The sequence below is a fragment of the Eublepharis macularius genome, chromosome 14 (assembly GCF_028583425.1).
Source record: "Eublepharis macularius isolate TG4126 chromosome 14, MPM_Emac_v1.0, whole genome shotgun sequence".
Lineage (NCBI taxonomy): Eukaryota > Metazoa > Chordata > Lepidosauria > Squamata > Eublepharidae > Eublepharis > Eublepharis macularius.
Window position 1 is genome coordinate 39,391,791 of NC_072803.1, and position 18,503 is coordinate 39,410,293.

General features: G+C 43.7%; 1 protein-coding gene across 2 annotated transcripts in view; it reads right to left on the bottom strand.

The window, feature by feature from the left end:
• Window positions 1-9,207: 9,207 nt before the first annotated feature.
• The window catches only part of GFRA2 (GDNF family receptor alpha 2), a 94,932-nt gene continuing 85,636 nt past the window's right edge, over window positions 9,208-18,503 (bottom strand). Inside the window, exons 8-9 of one of the 2 annotated variants that reach the window (XM_054997786.1) lie at window positions 14,962-15,015; window positions 9,208-10,669 (exon numbers count right to left, since the gene is read on the bottom strand). In XM_054997786.1, coding sequence (XP_054853761.1) covers window positions 10,544-10,669; window positions 14,962-15,015 — 180 coding nt within the window. In that variant the 3' untranslated portion in view covers window positions 9,208-10,543. The remainder of the gene's footprint in view (window positions 10,670-14,961; window positions 15,016-18,503) is intronic. The other variant, XM_054997787.1, reaches the window with a different exon arrangement.

Genomic DNA, 18,503 nt, shown 5'->3' on the forward strand with positions numbered 1-18,503 from the left:
TATAGTTAAGCCCTAAATCAGGCTCTTACCAGTGCAAAGCAGCTCCCCATGTTTAATTAGAGTGCCAGTGCAACACTGACCCAGGCGACAAGTCTCTGGTGCGCTAACTAATCACAGCATGTAGCTGCTTTTAGATGGGAAGCAGTTCAGTTTAAACAAGAAGCAGTGCAAATGCAAAATTCCACTGGTGGATTCTTTTATGTTGCCAGTACCAAGTTTAAATCAGCCCTAAGTCTAAAGCAAAACTACACATCATGGTATGTTTTCTTCTTTTGCGAATGCAGCCGCCAGGATTGCTTTATCAATGAGAAGAATAGCATGAGAAAAGGGGAAACTTTAACCCTTTCCTGTTCTATTGTTTTCTTACTGGAAAAGTCTTAAGTCCCTTAAATCAGTTATTCATGCTAGGGGAAACTTACAGGTAGCCATAAAAGCAGTTCTGGGGAGCCTTTTCCAATGAACCAATACCTCTGCCCCCAGTGTTGCTGCCCTTGATGGAGCAGTTCTGAGACTTAAATTTGCAAACGAAAAATAATTTAAAATAAACATGGCAATAATAATAACACATAGTGGACCCCTAATGCTCTGAAAAGACCGACACATCTGGCCCAGCCATGCTGCAATAGCCAGCAGGTGCTGCATTCTGCCTTTAAACACTTGAGCTGCTGTTTCCCCCCACGCACTGTGGGTGCCAAATTTTCTTACATGAAATGGCAAGGCAAATGCTCATTCCTTGTCTCACCAGCTCCATGCCACATTCTTCCAACATCTTTTATAATATCCAGAGGCAGTCTGTTTTCCTTAGCAACAACAACCTTTTAGGGTTTCAACCGTGAAAACAGGTTCAGAAAGCTGCGTTGGAGAAAGTTGTAGTTTATTGCTTTGGTTGCACGTGTATTTAAAACACCTTGCACTGGAAAGTTTTCAGCTTCCAGAAATGTGATGAATCTATACACTGCAAAAGTTGGTGGGCAATATCTCCCCTCTTCAGCAAAACTTCAGTCATGAGTTTTAGCCTGGTCTGGCACAGAGTTTTGTGAGGGGCAGACTAGAAAGCAAAAACAAGTTTAGAAAGGACCTCACCTCCTAGACCATCCCAGGCCCGCGCAATGAAGGGGGGAAAGAGTAACGGATGGCTCTTTTCTTGCTGTAGCAAGTGAGCTGGCTGCCCCAGCCTCATGTAAGGTGGGTGAGCTGCTGCCATGAGTGATCTGGCTGCCACCCTACAAGGGCAGGGAAGCTGGCTTGGTGGCAGCAAAAGGCCATCCACCCTGCATGGAGCCAGGGCAGCTCACAGCAGCTGCTAGGGCTACCAACTAGCAGCAGCACCTAAAGGGCTGCCTTAATGGGAAGAAGGTCACTCCTCACTTGGGGCCAAGTTGGCCCTGGTGGGGGGATGAGCCCCCCCACCAGACCACCAGCATACCAGGATATTTCCTGGTGGTGACCTTTATGAACCATCTGCCTCTGGCTTTGTGGACCACAGGTTACAGCAGCTACAGAACTGTGGATGTTTCACATACAGCACATCTAGAAATGAATTCAGTGCATGCCAGTTTAGCTCTGCAGTCATAATCAAAGAATATGAGAGCCAATGAGATATAATGGTTAAAGTGTTGACTACAATTTGAGAGTCCTGAGTTATTTTATGGATTAATTTTATTTCAGTTATAGCCCGACTTTCTCCCCAATAGCGTCCCAAAGTGGCTTACATCATTCTCCTCTCCTCCATTTTTTCCTCACAATCTTGTGAAGTGGGTTATGCTGAGAGTATGTGACTGGCCCAAGGTCACCCAGTGAGCTTCCATGACAGTGCAGGGAATCAAACCTGGGTTGCCCAAATCCTAGTTCCTCACTCTAGCCACAACATCCTGCTGGTTCAAGGTTAGAATCCCTGCTCAGTCATGAAGTTTATCAGATAGCCTTGGGTTCTGGGAATTTAGGAGTTGAGACTACATTAGTGAGAACACATGAACACGTTCGGCTGTCTTATACTGAAACAGTACGTTGGCCCATCATGGCCAGCATTACCTTCTAAGACTAGCAGCAACTCTCCAGGGTCTCAGGCAGAAATCTTTCACATTGCCTACCACCAGGGGTGTGTATAACGGAAAAAATGAGCCCAAAATCCACCTGGAAATGCTGTTGTGTTAAAGCAGCTTCTGGAAACCTGGATCAAATCCAGGAAACTAAATTGTAAGAAGTCCTTCCCACCCAAAAGTTTGTGTGTTTTGTTTCAGTTCATATCTTTCAGCAGCAGCAGGAGTAAGCAGGCAATGGGTTTACTTTGCAGGGCAGCATCTTGTTTTCCTGAACACCAATTGGAGCTCCAGGGGGGAAAGCCCTTACATTACTAATTAACTCTGTTGGTGGGAACGGGGAATGAGTGCAATGTGTATGAATGCACACACATACACCCCATTACTACCTGGGAAATGGCATTCTCTCCCTGCCAATTGAGTCCACGCAAGGGGAGGCAAGGAGAAACTCTTCCCCACCTATCAACTTTGGAAATGTTTGGAAGGTAGACTTCATTCATAGGCTGCAATTCGAAAGACACATCCCTGGGATTAACATTATTGAATAACATGGGATTTACATCTGAGTAGACCAGCTAGAATGCATCTTGGTTTGTTTTGCAGAGCTACCTAGGCACTGGCCTGCCTCTCCCCCCTCCCCCACCCCCAGTCAGGGCACTTGGACGATTGCTGTGAAGAAAAGTGCAGGGAGGGATGGTCTGTTCAATCAATCAAATTTGATTAAAGCCCTGGAAGACTTCAATTGTAAGCTGAAATTCTAAAGATACTTCCCTGGGTGTAAGTACAAGGAAACATGGCACTAAAGGTAATAATTTATTGGCACTATAGAAAAAGAAAAAAGTGAACATAAAACAGGATTGTTTTGTAATGCTGCCATCTTCCTGCCCCCTCCTTAGCCAGCTAGTTTCTTGCCATGTGCACCTGCCAGCACTTGCCTTCTTCAGGGTCCGTTGTTGTTGTTGTTGTGTGTAGTATCATTCAGCAGGTCAGTGGTTTAGAAGGAGGACTGTGTTCTATGCAATTTTGGTGCCATTCAGTGCTAAAACAGCTGCCCCAAAGAGCCTGAAAACCTGCATTGCAAAAAGTGGGCCTGGAATTTATGATAATGAAAAAAACAAATGGATCAGATCTGAGCTGGCAACACCCTAGTTGGAAAAGAACCAGAAACAGTGCAGAGTTGGTTCAGAACCTCTGGATCTGAAGCTGAAATGGATTTTTTTTAAGTGCATGCCCCTACATACCACCTGATCCTTTAACTGGAGATGCTGGGAATTGAACCTGGGGCCTTCTACATACCAAGCAGATAATCTACCCCTCAGCTCCAGCCCCGCAACCCATCATTTTCTCTCAGCCTAACCTACCTCACAGGATTGTTGAGAAGATAAAGCAAGGGAGGGCAAAGCATTGTTTCACCATAAGCTCTTTGGAGGAAGTATAGGATAAACATAGAATAGACAAGCTGAGAACCATGAGAAACTTGTGGGGGAAAGGAAATCCAACCAACCCTTGCTGGCATTCCCCCACCTCCACTATTGCTTACTTGCCACAATCTTCTTTTGTCATCTCCCACACCCTCTTGCCTACTGCCTCTTCTGCCATCTCTTTCTCTCCTTCTTCCACTGTCTTTGCCTCTTTCCCTTGCTCATTTTCTCCTTCCTCTTTTTCAAACACTCACCCACTGGCTCTGCTTCTCTTCTGCTCACCTGCCATAGCCACTGCTACTGCCGCCTCCTCCTCCTTTCATAGTTGTTGTCACCCCCCCCCCCCCACACACACACATCTTGTTTCTTTGTTCCTGGTGGTGACAGCTGCCCACAAGATGTGGGGTTGCTAAGCATCACTCAAAATGCTAACAAAGATGTAGACATGTTGCTTTGTGAGGGATCTCATTGTTTTCTACAGTTCACCTCTCTCTCTCATTTTGGGATGTTACTGTAACACAGGGATTACCCCAGGCTTGTTGAAAAATCCTGCCTATCTGTTGCATGGCCCAATTGAGTGGATTTTTTGATCCACACTCTGGAACCATTGTTCAGAATTAGATATAATGAAAAGGCATGGTTTCTTCCCAAACACAAGCACTGCAGACTGTGTGTTGACCTCTTCTTCTATCCAGACCTCCAATTCCCTCTCTAGTTCTCCCACTCAAAAGTGCTCAGCACATCTGGCATCCTATTTATCAGTCATCAGTCATTTATTATTGCAGCAAAGGCCAGTAAAACAAAACAAATCTAAGATAAAAGATGAGTTATCACATCAGGACATAGCAATAAAATCATAAAATTAATGAGAGGGAAATTAATAAAATAAAAAAATGAAGATAAAAAAGATTTTAAAAATTGCAAAAGCAATTATACCACAAAGGAGTCTGTGTTTCCTAATGGCTAAAGTACAAAATCTGGCCATGGTATAAGTCACTGAACTCTGTGTCTTCTGAAAGGAAATTGTGCAAAAATTCTGGTCTGAAGTCAAGATAGGACTGCAAAGGATTGAATTTAGACAGGAGAGGCAATATAAGGCAAGCCCATTCCTCTTTATATAGTTCAAAGTATAAGAGGACGTGAGTGACCGATTCCACCATGTTGGTCATGCATAGGCATAGGTGTTCATGCATTGGCACACGATCAAATTTACTCTGCAATACGGTGGAAGGAAGTGCCTTAAATCAAGCTCTGGAGAATGCTCATCTGCAAGGCTCACGTTGGAAAGGTAAGAAGCAGCAGTAAAACTGGGGCTGGATTTTAAACATTTGAAGTTCTTGGGCAGCAGAGCTTCTTCATTTTGTAATTCAATATCAAGAACTTCTTGCCATTTGTAGGCCTCCATAAAAGAGATCTTCTGGAACTAAACCAATCTGTTTAATCTTATTAAGAATTTGTGTAGACCAAATAGGATAGGGGTCCGAGGCCAGAAGGAAAGATATTAGGCCCTTTGGCTTGTAGTGATATTGCTTGTTCCCAGACTTTTATTTCTACTCTGGGTAGACCAGCCTCTTGCCTGAGTATTACATTGGAAGTACATTTAGGTACACCAAAGAGGGATCTAAGAAATTTAAATTGGATGGTTTCGAGGGTCTTTAAGTTGACAAAGGGACCGATCTATGAGCCATATAAAAGTTGTGCCAATGATTTTGCTTGATAGATTTTTAAAGCCATAGGGAGGAAGCCGGCACCCTTCCTTCTAAACAATCTAAGGATAGCATTTGCACTTCTCTCTGCCAAAATAGCTGCTGAAGTCAAATGCATTGAAAATTTGGAATTATAAGAAGATACCTAAATATTGGAAGTTCTTTACTTGTTCTATGGCATTTCCTTTGATATTCCTATTTATGGTGCCTGGCCAGCCTCCTTCTCAGCTGTTTGCTTGGAGGCTGAGTATATTAAATAGTAGTACTTTGGCTTACTTCCCCTCCCTGTTTCAATTTCCTCTTCCCCGCCCTATTTCAATTTCCTAGCTACTACAGTCTAGGAAATCTGAGCTGCCTTGCATGCCACTTTTGTATATTCATGTTAACACTAGAAGGTGCAAATGTGAGGGCAGATTTTGTGATGTGGACAGAGAAATTGACTCTGGAATGTATTGTTACTGCTCTGTGAGGCTAATTTGGGAAACAAGCAAGGAGCAGCCAAGACAGAGTAGTGAACATGAACTTGCAGCACATTGATTCCCAATGTGGTGCCCACCAATGTCCTTCCTGATGTCCACTTGCTTCTTGAATCTTGGGGATAGAGTAGGAAAAAATCAGCTGACTGCTGGTTAACTGACTAGCAAAACATTGAACTCATCGCACAGCTACAGCACAGCCATGCCCACTTGGCTGGCCAAAAATAGGAATGTACAGCAAGAAAATTTCTGTTTTAGTTTTGGATCCACGGCTCGGATTAACTCCTCTTTGTTATCAGTTTGTTCAGATCTAATCCATTTGGGTTTTTTCGTTTTCATGAGTTTCAGCCTGTGTTAGGTGCAGGCACACACTGTTTTTTAAAGGGAGGGGTTGGTGAAATGAAGCTCTAGGGCAGTTAGTTTTGCAGTTAATGGTACCAAAATTGCTCGGAACACAGCCCTTTCTTCAAATAATTGATTGACCCACTGATTTTTTGCACACACACAACGAGGTTCAATCACAGACCCCAAGGTGAGTGCTGGGCAGCTGTGCATGCACACACTGTTCTTTTCAAGGGGCGTTAGGGAAACAAGGCTTTGTTCACCAAGAAAAACTTACAAATGCTATACCAACCATTAGTTTCCTCCTCCTAGTCCAAAAACCCATTGATCCAACAAGTTTTGGTGGGCACACGCAATGGCTGGAAACTGGCTGGCAAAGCAACAGCGGTGGGAGAGTGTCCCATTGCCAATCACAGTACAGTGCATAGAAATTTTAAAAAAACATTCCTGCTTTATGATCATGTCAGTAAGTTACTTTTGTGTCCTACTGTTGTCAGCTGATGCCATGTTTCCCTGAGCTTTCTAGTTGCATAAGGTTCCCTTTGCACAACAAGGGACGAGTCTCCTTTTGACGCTCAGGAGGAGCCTCTCGCAGCTGGATCTGAATGAGCTCCGTCCAGCTCCACTCCAGGACTGAAAAGCCTGGAAAGTGCAATGAATGCATAGCTCTTCCCAGGCTTCAAAATTAAGAGCAAAGTGCTCCCAATAAAGACCTTCATCTCAGCATCAGATTTCTTGTCACAGTGGACCTGCTGTCACAGTGGAGAGACCTGGTGGAACTGGGACTGGCCCTTCACTTGATGCCCTCTGCCTCTGAGCACCTGTTGTTCTTCAAAAGTTACTGTGATTTTGATCAGAGCAAACCGTGCATTCCACATTACCATGATCCTTTCTGTTTGACCCTTGATCTATCTTGACTTGACAGTAGGCCATAATGTTTCACGCCATATCCGAAACATGATAAAACACTGCCAGAGCAACATTAGGGGCACTGCTGCCATGCTGTCCATGTTTCACCCATAGCCTCCGGTGATACCTCACCTTCCTGAAACAGTTGGAAACAGTGAGATTGGAAGCGGGGTGGTGGTGGTTTTGTTTTGTTAATGGAATGGGAGGCTGGCGCCCTTTTCATTTTCTCTATTTTTTACCAATAAAGGTGGAAGAGTGGGCAGTGGGCACCCAATCTACATTTTCCAACTAAAACTGTTAGCCCAGAGTTGGAGGATGAAGGCCAAGAAATCTTCACTCTAATCTGCATAACATGAATCTTTATGGCAGCCTGGGACTCAGAGGCTGGAGAGAACCCCTCCCTCCTCAAACCTGCATGTGCATGCCCACACGGATGTTGCACATTGCTTGTTGGTCTTTCCTTGCATTTTGCGTAAAAGCACACAGAAAGGGATTGGTGAAGTGGCGCTGATGGTAGCATGCCATCTGCTGCTCCCCTCCTCAGTGCAAAGCAAGCCCTTTTTTGAATTGACCCCATACCCTATGAGGACAAGCCAGCCTCTTGCTCAATGCCATTGACCAGGAGGCACCAAAGATAAAATGCACTCATGTGCAACATGCATATCCCCCTTCTCACCAACAGAGAGACACCACATAACACTACACTAGGGCTCAGTATCTCCCCTTGGGATCTGACTGGTTGAATGCAGACAGAGTTTGCCATTAAGAAAAACAAGATGCTGTCTGCTGGCCCACACTGCCTGGCTGGCCTGCCTGCCTGCATTGCTGCTACACATGTAAGAACCAAAACAAAACAAATAAACTTTTTGGTATGGGAAGAGTCATTACAGCTTCGTTCCCTGATTTTGTTCCACCATTCCAGAAGCCACTTTAACCATCAAAACGGTGACCATTGTGTGTATTTTTGGCTCATTTGTACCATTTTGCACACCCCTAGCCACAAACAGACTTTTTTATGTTACTGTACTTAGAAAACTATCTGTGGCCACATAAATAAGAAACCCTAACAGTTCAAAAGTGAAACCAAACAGCATCTCTTCCACAAAGCAAAGAGCTGATCTTGGCTTTCTCCCACATCCTTAGGGGCAAGTGGTATTGCAGAGCACCCCAGGAAGTATCACCTTAGCATCAGTAAGGCACACCCATTCAGAAGCAACTGCCCTTGTCAAAGGACAATGCTTGACTCAAACATTTCTGACATTTTTGGAATCTCTCATTTTATGAGTGCCTTCCTGTGGTGAGCGTTTTGAGATTGGCCCTGTCTCCATGGCAGCCCTTTTGTGTTTGTACCATGGCCCTTCCTCAGAATTCCAAAAGTACCCACATGTTCATCAAAGTTGGTGACTCATTCTACAACTTCCAAAACTAATTCATATACTCACTGTGAGGTATTACAACTTGGGTCCCTATAGTTATGAAAATGACATTATTTGCATAATATTTCAACACGAGCATGGAGCATAGTGGATCACACCATCTTCCAAAAGTAAGTGGAGACAGGCTATGGTGATCCATCACCCATAACTGTGGGTATTGAGGCCAGTGTTAGGATGTAGCCAAATGCAGCTGTGGAATGTGTTCCACAGTTTCCCCTGCACCATTTCCTGAATCAGCCTTCAGGAGCCGTTAGCCGTTTTCACACTGCTTACCAGCCACGGAACATCACGCCAAGCTCCTGGAAGGCCAGCGTCTTCCTAATGCGATTTTGCACAAGAACTGCAAAATCGCTCCAGGAAGACGCTGTCGTTCGAGGAGCTTGGCGTGATGTTCCATGGCCGGTAAGTAGTGTGAAAATGGCCATTATTTGGCCCCTGGGAGAACCTCAGGTAAGGAAAATGCTGCAGGGTTAAGCCACCACAGCGGCCATGGTTGTGATCTGGATTGGGCCCCCATATGTCTGAGAATCTACATTTCAGTCAGGAACTCTCAGCACAGGAGTGCTTGACAGGATCCAGGGGAACCCATTAATATTTCAATGGACCTCAAGTCCTTTATACAGTTGTCATAGCAGATGAATTCATCCATTAATTTGTAACTCCCTGCAATGTCATGTAACCCCACGCCTCCCTCCCTCCCCAAGGTGGCATTCACACAGAGAAAAGCAAATGGAACTCATTTCTTTTTTTGTAAAGGCAATCTTGGGGACGGGCCTTCTTCCTACAAGGCCCACATGTGCTTTATGCTCTGGAGTCCATTTTTCTTCCTGGCAAGGAAGATGGGAATGTGGGGAAGGGCCAGTGAACAAAGCAGCAGACAGTTTGCATCTTGTTATGTTTATTTTAGCGATCGGTTAAGCATTCCAGTTGCTCCTCTTCTGCCAATGCCCCAGTGTCAACAGGGCTGCTAAGATCTCTGTATTGCCCCTGGGGTGGTTCCCCCAACCCCCATGGTAGACGTTTACAAAAAATAAACTTTACAATAATACATTTTTGTTGTTGATATTGTTGTTGCTTTTTATCATTTAAAAAAGGAAAGGAAAAGAAAGCCATTTGGTAAATGTATATGGTTATGTATATACATACGTATATGGAGATACAGGTCTCTATATATACATATGCTAGATATGTATATAATCAGTGGAAAGGGAACTCAGAAAATAAAGTACATTTGGCTGCCAGATAGAGCTACTTTCATCCCACTAGAACCCAACAGAAAGGGGAAAAAATGTTTCCCCAAGGACATCACTCAGGGGCAACCTTGTAACAGAAGGCAGGGTTTTTTCCCTCAGACTTTAAAACCTTAGAAAAATGGTGTGTTAGGGGGCAGAAACAACAGTAGAAAGAGAATCTCCCTAAAAACTGGCAAATATTCTCCTCGTTTCACAAGGCGTGGCTGTGTTCAGTGGCAGGACTTCCAGCCTGTAGGTTGCCACAGCAGCAGCAGACCAGCAGAAGCCCTGCTCAAATCTTCACCTTACTGAAGGTTTCCCCAAGACACACTGGAGAGTTAAGACACTTCTGTGGGTCCCCTGGGGATCAATGAAAGCCAGACTTGATTTAGGACAGGAAGGAAACCAAATTCTCAAGCAGCAGAGAGAGACTAGGTAAGGGTGGGGGGACTAGACAAGAGGTTTGCTGCCTTTTGCCCTGCAGAGCAACGTGGCAATTTGAGACTCTTCCTGCACACTCCGCTAAGTCTCTCCTCGCAGCATCAGACTCTAGGTGTTTCCAAAGACAGGTGCATTTCTCCTGAATACAATTTGGATTCCCTTTTGACATGACTCTTGCTTAGGACACTTGGAACCAACAATGCTTAAAAAGAAATTAGCCAAAATTCCCAGGCTGGGGTCTCTCCGCATTTTCAGGCTTCTCTCTGCATAGCTCTTCTTGCACCATTAAAAGTGTCTTGCACCACCTTCTGCAAATATTATGCCTTCTCAAAAGCTGACACTCCAGAAGAGAATAAGCCAAAGGAGAGTTCTGGCAGGTGAAACTGCGTGTGTGTGTGTGTTAGAGAGAGAGAGAGAGAGAGAGAAAGGGGGAGGAAGAGAAAGACTCTGTGTGTGTTCGTGTGTGTGCGTGTGCGTGTGCGTGTATGTGTCTGTGTGTTTCACTTTGCTTCCCCCTGGGCATCCTCAATCCATTTTTCCTTTACAAAGCCACTTTCACAAGGAGAAAGGGGAGAGCAGAGAGGGTCCCCGAGATGCAATGTCGACTGCTGGATCCCTTTGTGTCCACAAATTTCTGTTCTGGCATGAGATCGGTGGTCAGCGATTTCTGTAGGGTGAAGAGGGCACAAAAAAACCAGGATCAGCTCAGCAGTGTACTCAGTGGGGTTGCGCGTTTACTTAGTCAAAGAGTAGTTTCAGCCTTAACAACTTGGGAGAGGGTAAAATGCAAGAGAACAGTAATGGCAAAGGACAGGATCTCTCTGTGGCCAAGAGCTGCCAATTCAGGATCTGGAATATCTCTCCACATTTTTTAATTTCATGAAAATTCCCTCCTCTGCTCCACTGCTACTAGTCCTGGTAGAGAAAAATAACACAGGCAACCTCCTGTAAAGCAAGTGACAGTGGATTCTTTTAAACAAAACTGGAAAGTAAGAGCAAACAGAGTCAAACTCTGCCCCCTTCCTACAAGGTATTCTGGTGCTTAAACCACTTTTCTCTAGCCAGAGTAACTGGAACACAGTTGAACACACAAAGCCCCCTTTTCCTGAGTCAGCACTGTCTACTCTGACAGGCAGCAGCTATCCAAAGTCTCAGGTAGAGAGACCTTCAGATCCATACTATCCAATTCCCTTAACTCGAGATGCTGGGGATTGAACCTGGAACCTTCTGTGTGCAAAGCAGACAGTCTACTACTGAGCCACTCAAGCACTCTGCTGGTTCAAATCACACTACGGCAGGTGGCCTTGGGTAAGCCACACCTCTCAGCACCAGCCCCCCAGTAGCATTGTAGGGATAATAATAATACTGACTTTGTTCATTGCTCTGAGTGGGGCAATAATCTATCTAGAAGAGCAGTATCTAAGTGCACTGTTGTCATTGATATTGTTGCTAATACAAAGCTGTGCAAGGGAGAAGCCAGGGTCTAGCTCCCATTATTAGTGACATGCTTGGATTATGTTTAAAAATAGACTCCACACCACACACTGGAGATACAAACAGTTAAGATCCCTATTAGTACATATTCTTTGTGCTCACCACCTGTTTTCTTGGATTGTCAAATGTCTGCCTCTGCCTGTTTTGCAAGTGAGACATTTAATTGCCTATAAAATGGCAAAGCATTGTCCTATCTGCTTACAAGTTGGCAGATGGGGGCAAAAAATTCTGAAAATTTCATCTCATTTGGATGAAAACCAAGGAAGTTGTAGGCAGAAATGTGTTGCCTGTTGAAGCTAATGGAAACAACTCAAGAAGGGGAGGAGGAAGAGTCCAAATAGGTGCGATAATAATAATACTAAAGGACACAAATGCAAAATATTAAGGGGGAAAGGCGCTTGGAAATGAAGCAAATGATGTTCCTCTGCACATCTGGACTTGGAGCCTTTGAAATGTGCTAAGTACATGCCATTTTAGTATTATGCTCAAATGTTATCAAGTCATCCTAGATCTAACTGCTGAGAAATCTGCTTCCAGTTCCAATATACATTGAAGAGGCTTGCTGTATATAATTGCTATGTTAATGTACTTTAAAAACCAAATTAATCTTCATTAAAAAAAATCAGTGTCATTAAAGATAAATGCATTTTATAAGATTTTTGCTCTCTGTTAATTTTTTATTTCATTGGAAATTGCTGTTCAATTTAAAGTTTTTATGAGAAATCTTTTCAATGAGAAATTTAAGTGGCTGCTTTGGAGGGTGGACTCTATGGAAGTATACTCGCTGATGCCCATCTCCTTCACAAACCCTGCCCTCCCCAGGCTCCACCCCAAGTCTACAGGAATTTTCCAACCTAAAGTTGGCAACTGCACTTATCACCGTGAGCATTAAAAGATGCCAGAAATTGTTGTACTGGGACGCAACAAAAAAAATCCAAAAAAATCCAAACTCATTGGTTCATTTTGAACAACACTGGCGTATCTCTGATGGACAACTCAAATTGAAATATTTAACTAAGACTTTTTCTGGTTCTTGCCCATTGAGACTCAGAATCATCCTGCTCTAATAGCTTATGCAGGCCCACTCCTATAGGTGACCAGCTACAAAACTGCATCTGTTTTCCTTCCGTTCTCCCACAATGTATGCTTAGGCTTTATAAGTTCGCCTGTTAAATAGGAAGTACACAACAGAAACAAGGTAGAAAAGAAGCAGATATGGTCAAGAAGAGCTTAACTGACTAAACTGCAGTGTCTTCACCCCCATTCTATTCCAGCCAATCAGGACTAAAATTCCTTGCATGTTTTCCCTTATATCTCTGCAACAAAAAGGTCTAGAGACCTTTTTTTTTAAATGAAAGTTGGGAATTCAATGGAGGGGCATACCATATTGGGGCAGGGTTCTCCCAAATTCACTCCTACAACTGTGGGCAAATTTATAAAGCTGACTTCAGAGGAGGTGTCCAGACCTGGATAGCCCAGGCAAGCTCATCAGATCTCAGAAGCTAAGCAGGGTCGGCCTTGGTTAGTAATTGGATAGGAGACTGCCAGTGAAGACCAGGGTTGCAGAGGCAGGCAATGGCAAACCACTTCTGTTAGTCTTTTGCCATGAAAACCCACCAGGGGTCGCCATAAGTCAGCTATGACTTGATAGCACTCTCCACCACTAGAGAGGAGGTGACCCTGGGTTTGATACTGAGTGGTACCTGTGATTTAGTGTGGGAGATAAAAGTGGCTCAACCACTAGGGAACAGCGACCATGGGGCTATCAAATTCAACATACACATAAGCAGTAAGTTACTTGGAAAGCTTCAAACAGTCACATTTATCTGTAAAAGAGGCAAACTACTGAAAGTTGAGGGGATTATGGTTGTTGTGGTCTTAAGACCACGGCAATACAGCCCGGAAAACCCACAATAACCATCGTTCTCCGGCCGTGAAAGCCTCCGACAATACATTGAGGGGGTTAGTTAAAATGAATTTGAAGAGGAAGAAGAGTAAAATGTCCTCAGGGTGCTAGGAGATTATTTAAAATCATAACACTAGCACCTCAGCTAGAACATATATTATTGATTAGGAAGGGGAGAAGCATTGTAAAGAATCAGCCAGCACAGTTAATGTGTGAAGTCAAGGAAGCTATAAAAGGCAAGAAGGACTCTTTGGGAAAGGCAAAGTCTAGCCCAAAAGAGGAAATTTTGAGAATGACTAAACTTAGGCAAAATAAATGCAAAATGATGTTAAGGCAAGGTACACCAAAAGGTAATTAACAGTGCAATCCTAAAAACACTTTCCTGGGAGCAAGCCCCACTGAATAAACCTGAGTGGGATTTTGAGTCAGCCTGCTTAATTTGCTCTCTTAGGGAACACGTTCTTTAGAAACATTAGGACAAGTGACAAGAACGTCTTTAAATGCCTTAGAAACAGAGCAGACAAAGTTGGTGGGTCATTAGATGGCAAAGGTGTGAGGATTGCTGAAGGGGGACAGGGAGACTGCAAAAAAGCTGAACAAATTCTTTGCATTTGCTTTCACTGTGGAAGATGTTGGGCAGACCTCTGTCTCTGAAATACATTTTTCAGAGGGGAGATATGAAGAACTGATTCATACACAGGTGCCCAGGAAGTTGTAGGGCTAAATGAAATAATAAAAATTAACAAATCACTAGGTCCAAATTGTACACACCCAAGAACTCAAAAATGAAACTGCTGATTTTTTTAACAACAGCCTCTGTGACAAAAGACTGGAAAATAGTCAATTTCACACCAATGTTTAAAAGGGGAGAAGGGTTATAGACCAGATCACTAAGCTTAATATCTGTGCTGGGTGAAATGGAAGAAAGTTATATTAAAGACAGAATTGTAAAACACAGAAGAATGCAGCTTGCTTGTCAGCTTTTGTAACTGGAAGACCTGTCTCAGAATTCTTTGAAAGTGTCAACAAGTATGTAGACACATAGTAGATGTATATTTGGATTTCTAAAAACCTTTTGGCAAGCTACCTCATAAAAAACTTCTGAATTGATTTAAAAGTTATGGGATAAGAGGATATAACCTAACTGGTTAAACAAGAGAAAGCAGAGGATGGGAATAAAATGAGCAGTTTTTGCAGTAAAGTGATGTGAGCGCTGGAGTCCCTCAGGGGCTCTGTGATGGGGCTGAGGCTATTTTATTTACTTATAAAGGACCTGGAACTGGGGATGCATAATGAGATACCAACATCTGCAGATGACACAGAATTGTTTAGGATGGTGAAAAAGGGACTGTAAGAAGCTTCAAAAGGACCTTTCCAAATGATGAATGGAGAAACAAAATGGAAAACAAAATTAAATGGAAGTAAGTGCAAAGTGGGAAGAGAATATACTAATTTCACCAATATGCTGATGAAAGAGCAAGAAAAAGACCTTGAAGTTGTGATGTATTGCTCGCCAGAAACATTGACTAGGCCTGGTTTCAGCTGCCAGAGAGACGTACCTCTGAGAAGCAAAGACTCTGCTCTTTGGACTTGTTTAGCTTCGTCCCATGTTCCTGTGGAGACAGAAGGACACTGGCATTGAAGTGTGCGAGCAGGGGGTGGGGGTGGTCTTCATCTCACAGAGAGAAGCAAAATACACCACAATGGTTATGACAGAGAACACATGCTTGGAGAATACTTGGAGATTTGGGGGTAGAGACTGGAGACAGTTGGGTTTAGGGAGAGGAGGGAGGGAGGGTTGCCAAATTCAGGTTGGGAACTTCCTGGAGATTTGATGGTGGAGCCTGGGGGCATGGGTTGGGGAGGGGGGATCTCAGCAGGATATAATATCCTACAGTCCACACTCTGAAGCAACCACGTTCTTGAGGGAAACTGATCTCTGTCAGATGGACATCAGCTGTAATTCCAGGAGATCTCCAGCCTCCACCTGAGTGATGAATAGCTGCTACCAATAGACTATCAATCCCTACCTGTTGATTTCACCCAGGCCCACACCCCTGGCTGGAACTATGAAAAAGAGGGCTTATTTGCCCTGCCCCAAGCAGGTTGCCAGCTTGGTTTGCAGAGCAGGAATTCCTGTGATCTAAATAAAAGCACTGAAACTGAAATTCAGAAGTTAAAGCTTTCCCCATCATTACAACTGCATGCCATGAAAAAACTTACCTGTCATATGGGAAACTTGTCCTGACATGTCAGACACATGCCAAGGGAACAAGCATGGACTGTAACTCAGCCTTTTAATCTCATGCATGTACAAGATAAAATAGACTCCCTGTTCCATTTCTTCACCTAGCCTTTTAAAGGCCTTTGGCTTGACCCTTTAATTCTTCTTCCCAATTGCAGGCCCTCTCCCCATTTTCCACATTCTTGGTCTTAATTTGAGTGTTTCTTGCGGAGCAGAACCCTATCTAATTTGGTCTATGTAACTCTGCAAGTTGTCCTATTTATTATTCATGAAGATATTTATATCCTGCTTTTCTCCCCAGCAGGCACTCAAAGTGGTTTACAATGTTGGTCTTTCTCCCCTTCTCCATTTTTTTATCCACACAATAAATACCCAGTGAGGTAGATTAGGCTGGGAGAGAGGGACCTCATGAGCATGTGGGGATTCTGAATTAGATCTCCTGGATCACAGCGTGGCACTCTAACCACTACACCATGCTAGCTCTGCAACATTTTAATCATCCAGGAGGACTTCTATCTCCCAGGCCCGCCAACATCAAACAGACTGAAATCTTAAACTATTTTCAAGATGCCGTGAAAGAAAGATCCCATTTTTCTGGAAACCACCACAGATAAAAATTTTCATTTCCAGGGAACACTTTTAAAGGAATTGTGCATTTAGGATAAAGCCTAACAAATCAGAAAAGGAGCGTCAGCACAGCATGAGGCCAGCCAAGTTAATTAGTTCCTTTGTTAGTCCTTCCAACTGCCACAACAGATAAGATAAAAAATACAGAATATTTACAACTTAGCTGAAAATTATCCTAAGTCACTTGCATTCCTGCCTTTAAAAGGGATTTGTGCCTTGAGGTAAACATCAGCCAGCAGATGACCCTTCCTTCCTCCTCTGGCTGCTCATTTAGGAAATGAATTGTCAGCATGTCATCTTGTTTCCAAGAAGGGTGCTGAGTGAGGCATCTCTTGCTATGAGGACCATCAGTTTGGGTTAACTATGGGCCAGTTCACAAACGCAAAGGAAAGGGAAAGCGGTTACTGAATGACCTGACAGGAAACCAGTGCGTCAAAATTCAGCAAGGGGGATGGATTTCCCTCCCTTCTCACAGAACTATACTCTGCAAAATCAAAACTGCAAACCAGAATCCCGCCAGTGGAATCCATGTAGCACAAGACTACGGCTGCCTTTCCAATGCTCTCCCACCTGTCCTTCACCTTCCCCTCCTCTCTGCCCACTCCGCCCCCCCCCCAAGCCTTCCCTTACTAGTGTCCACTCCGTACAGCAAAGGCTTTTTTTCAGGGGGAACGTGGGGGAACAGAGTTCTGGAACCTTTTGAAAATGGTCACATGGCTGGTGGCCCCGCCCCCTGATCTCCAGACAGAGGGGAGTTTAGATTGCCCTCCACGCCGCTCGGTGGCGCGAAGGGCAATCTAAACTCCCCTCTGTCTGGAGATCAGGGGGTGGGGCCACCAGCCATGTGACCATTTTCTCTGAGGGCAACCCACTAAGTTCCACCACCTCTTTTCCCAGAAGAAAAGCCCTGCTTACAGCCATTCTCTTTTCCTGTCCAGGTGACAGCTGCCATGATGGTTCTCTCACAGCTAGGAAAACCACAACGGCATCTGGCTTTTAGAAAGTCGTGCAAGGATGCTGGGAGAGCCCAGCAGAGCTTTTTCCCTGGGCTGCCAAAAGGATGGGGGATTCAGAAGCCACACCCCTTGGATAAGAACTGAGGTGACTTTCCATGCCTCAATCTATTTCCAGGAGAGGGATCTAAAATGGGGGAGGAAAGTGCAGAAGCTACCACTCATCTGACTGCAGAGGGAGTAATTGCTACTCACCCCATGCAAGAAGGCAAAAGGGACCTATGGGATACAGCCAAAGAAAGGGAGGTGCAAGGCCTCTGAACCAAACTGTCCATGACAGAGTGGCCACTTTGGAATGTAGATATCGGGCAACTAAATTCCCCTGTTCACTTCCGTCTTCCTTAATCACAGACAGATTCTTCATTTCGATTACAGGGGTGCAAATGCTTGTCAGAGGGAGCATCTCTGTATCCTTCAGCAGAGACTTCTGAGCCATCCAAGCTTTGAAGAAATCCCTCTGAAGGCTGAGAGGGAAAGGACAGTCGTGATTCACATTCAAAGCTTCTCTTTTACGTTTCACTATTGGGAAGCATATGAGTAAAGTGGCAATCATTTTTTTTTTGAAAATTTTTTATTGGATTAGAAATCAATCAATATTATGTTCATTACAATCCATTTCCTTTAAATATTCCAGTTCTAACCCCCTCCCTTTCCCCCCCTTTTGTTGACTTCCAACAGTTTTCCAACCCCTTATCCATTTTCCCCCTACTCATTTCATACTTATTTTATTCTAATAAACATATACTTTCACTCTCTTCTAAGCTTGTCTATTATAACACCGTGCTATCTCTGTTCCCTTTCCCACTTAACTTATCAACTAGACATTACATTCCTGGCATATACCCTTTAATAATAATAATCATTTATCTATTTTTTGTACTCTATACTCTATCTTACACATTCTAGTCTCATCAATATGGGACAAACAATTTGTCTCACATTCTACATGACTTTAAGTACTTCTATAAACATAATATACATTCGACATAAGTCAATCAATTTAACCTATACTCTATATGTTACTCTTTACTTCCTTCTAGCTATCTTATGTTCATTATATTTTAATTATATAATTTCTCCATTATACAATTATCTGCCGGCAATAATCAATCAATTTGACCCATACACTGCATATTTCTGAGTACTTCTATGAACACAATGTACATTCGGCACAGGTTAAACAATTTAACTCATATTCTGTATGTTACTATATATT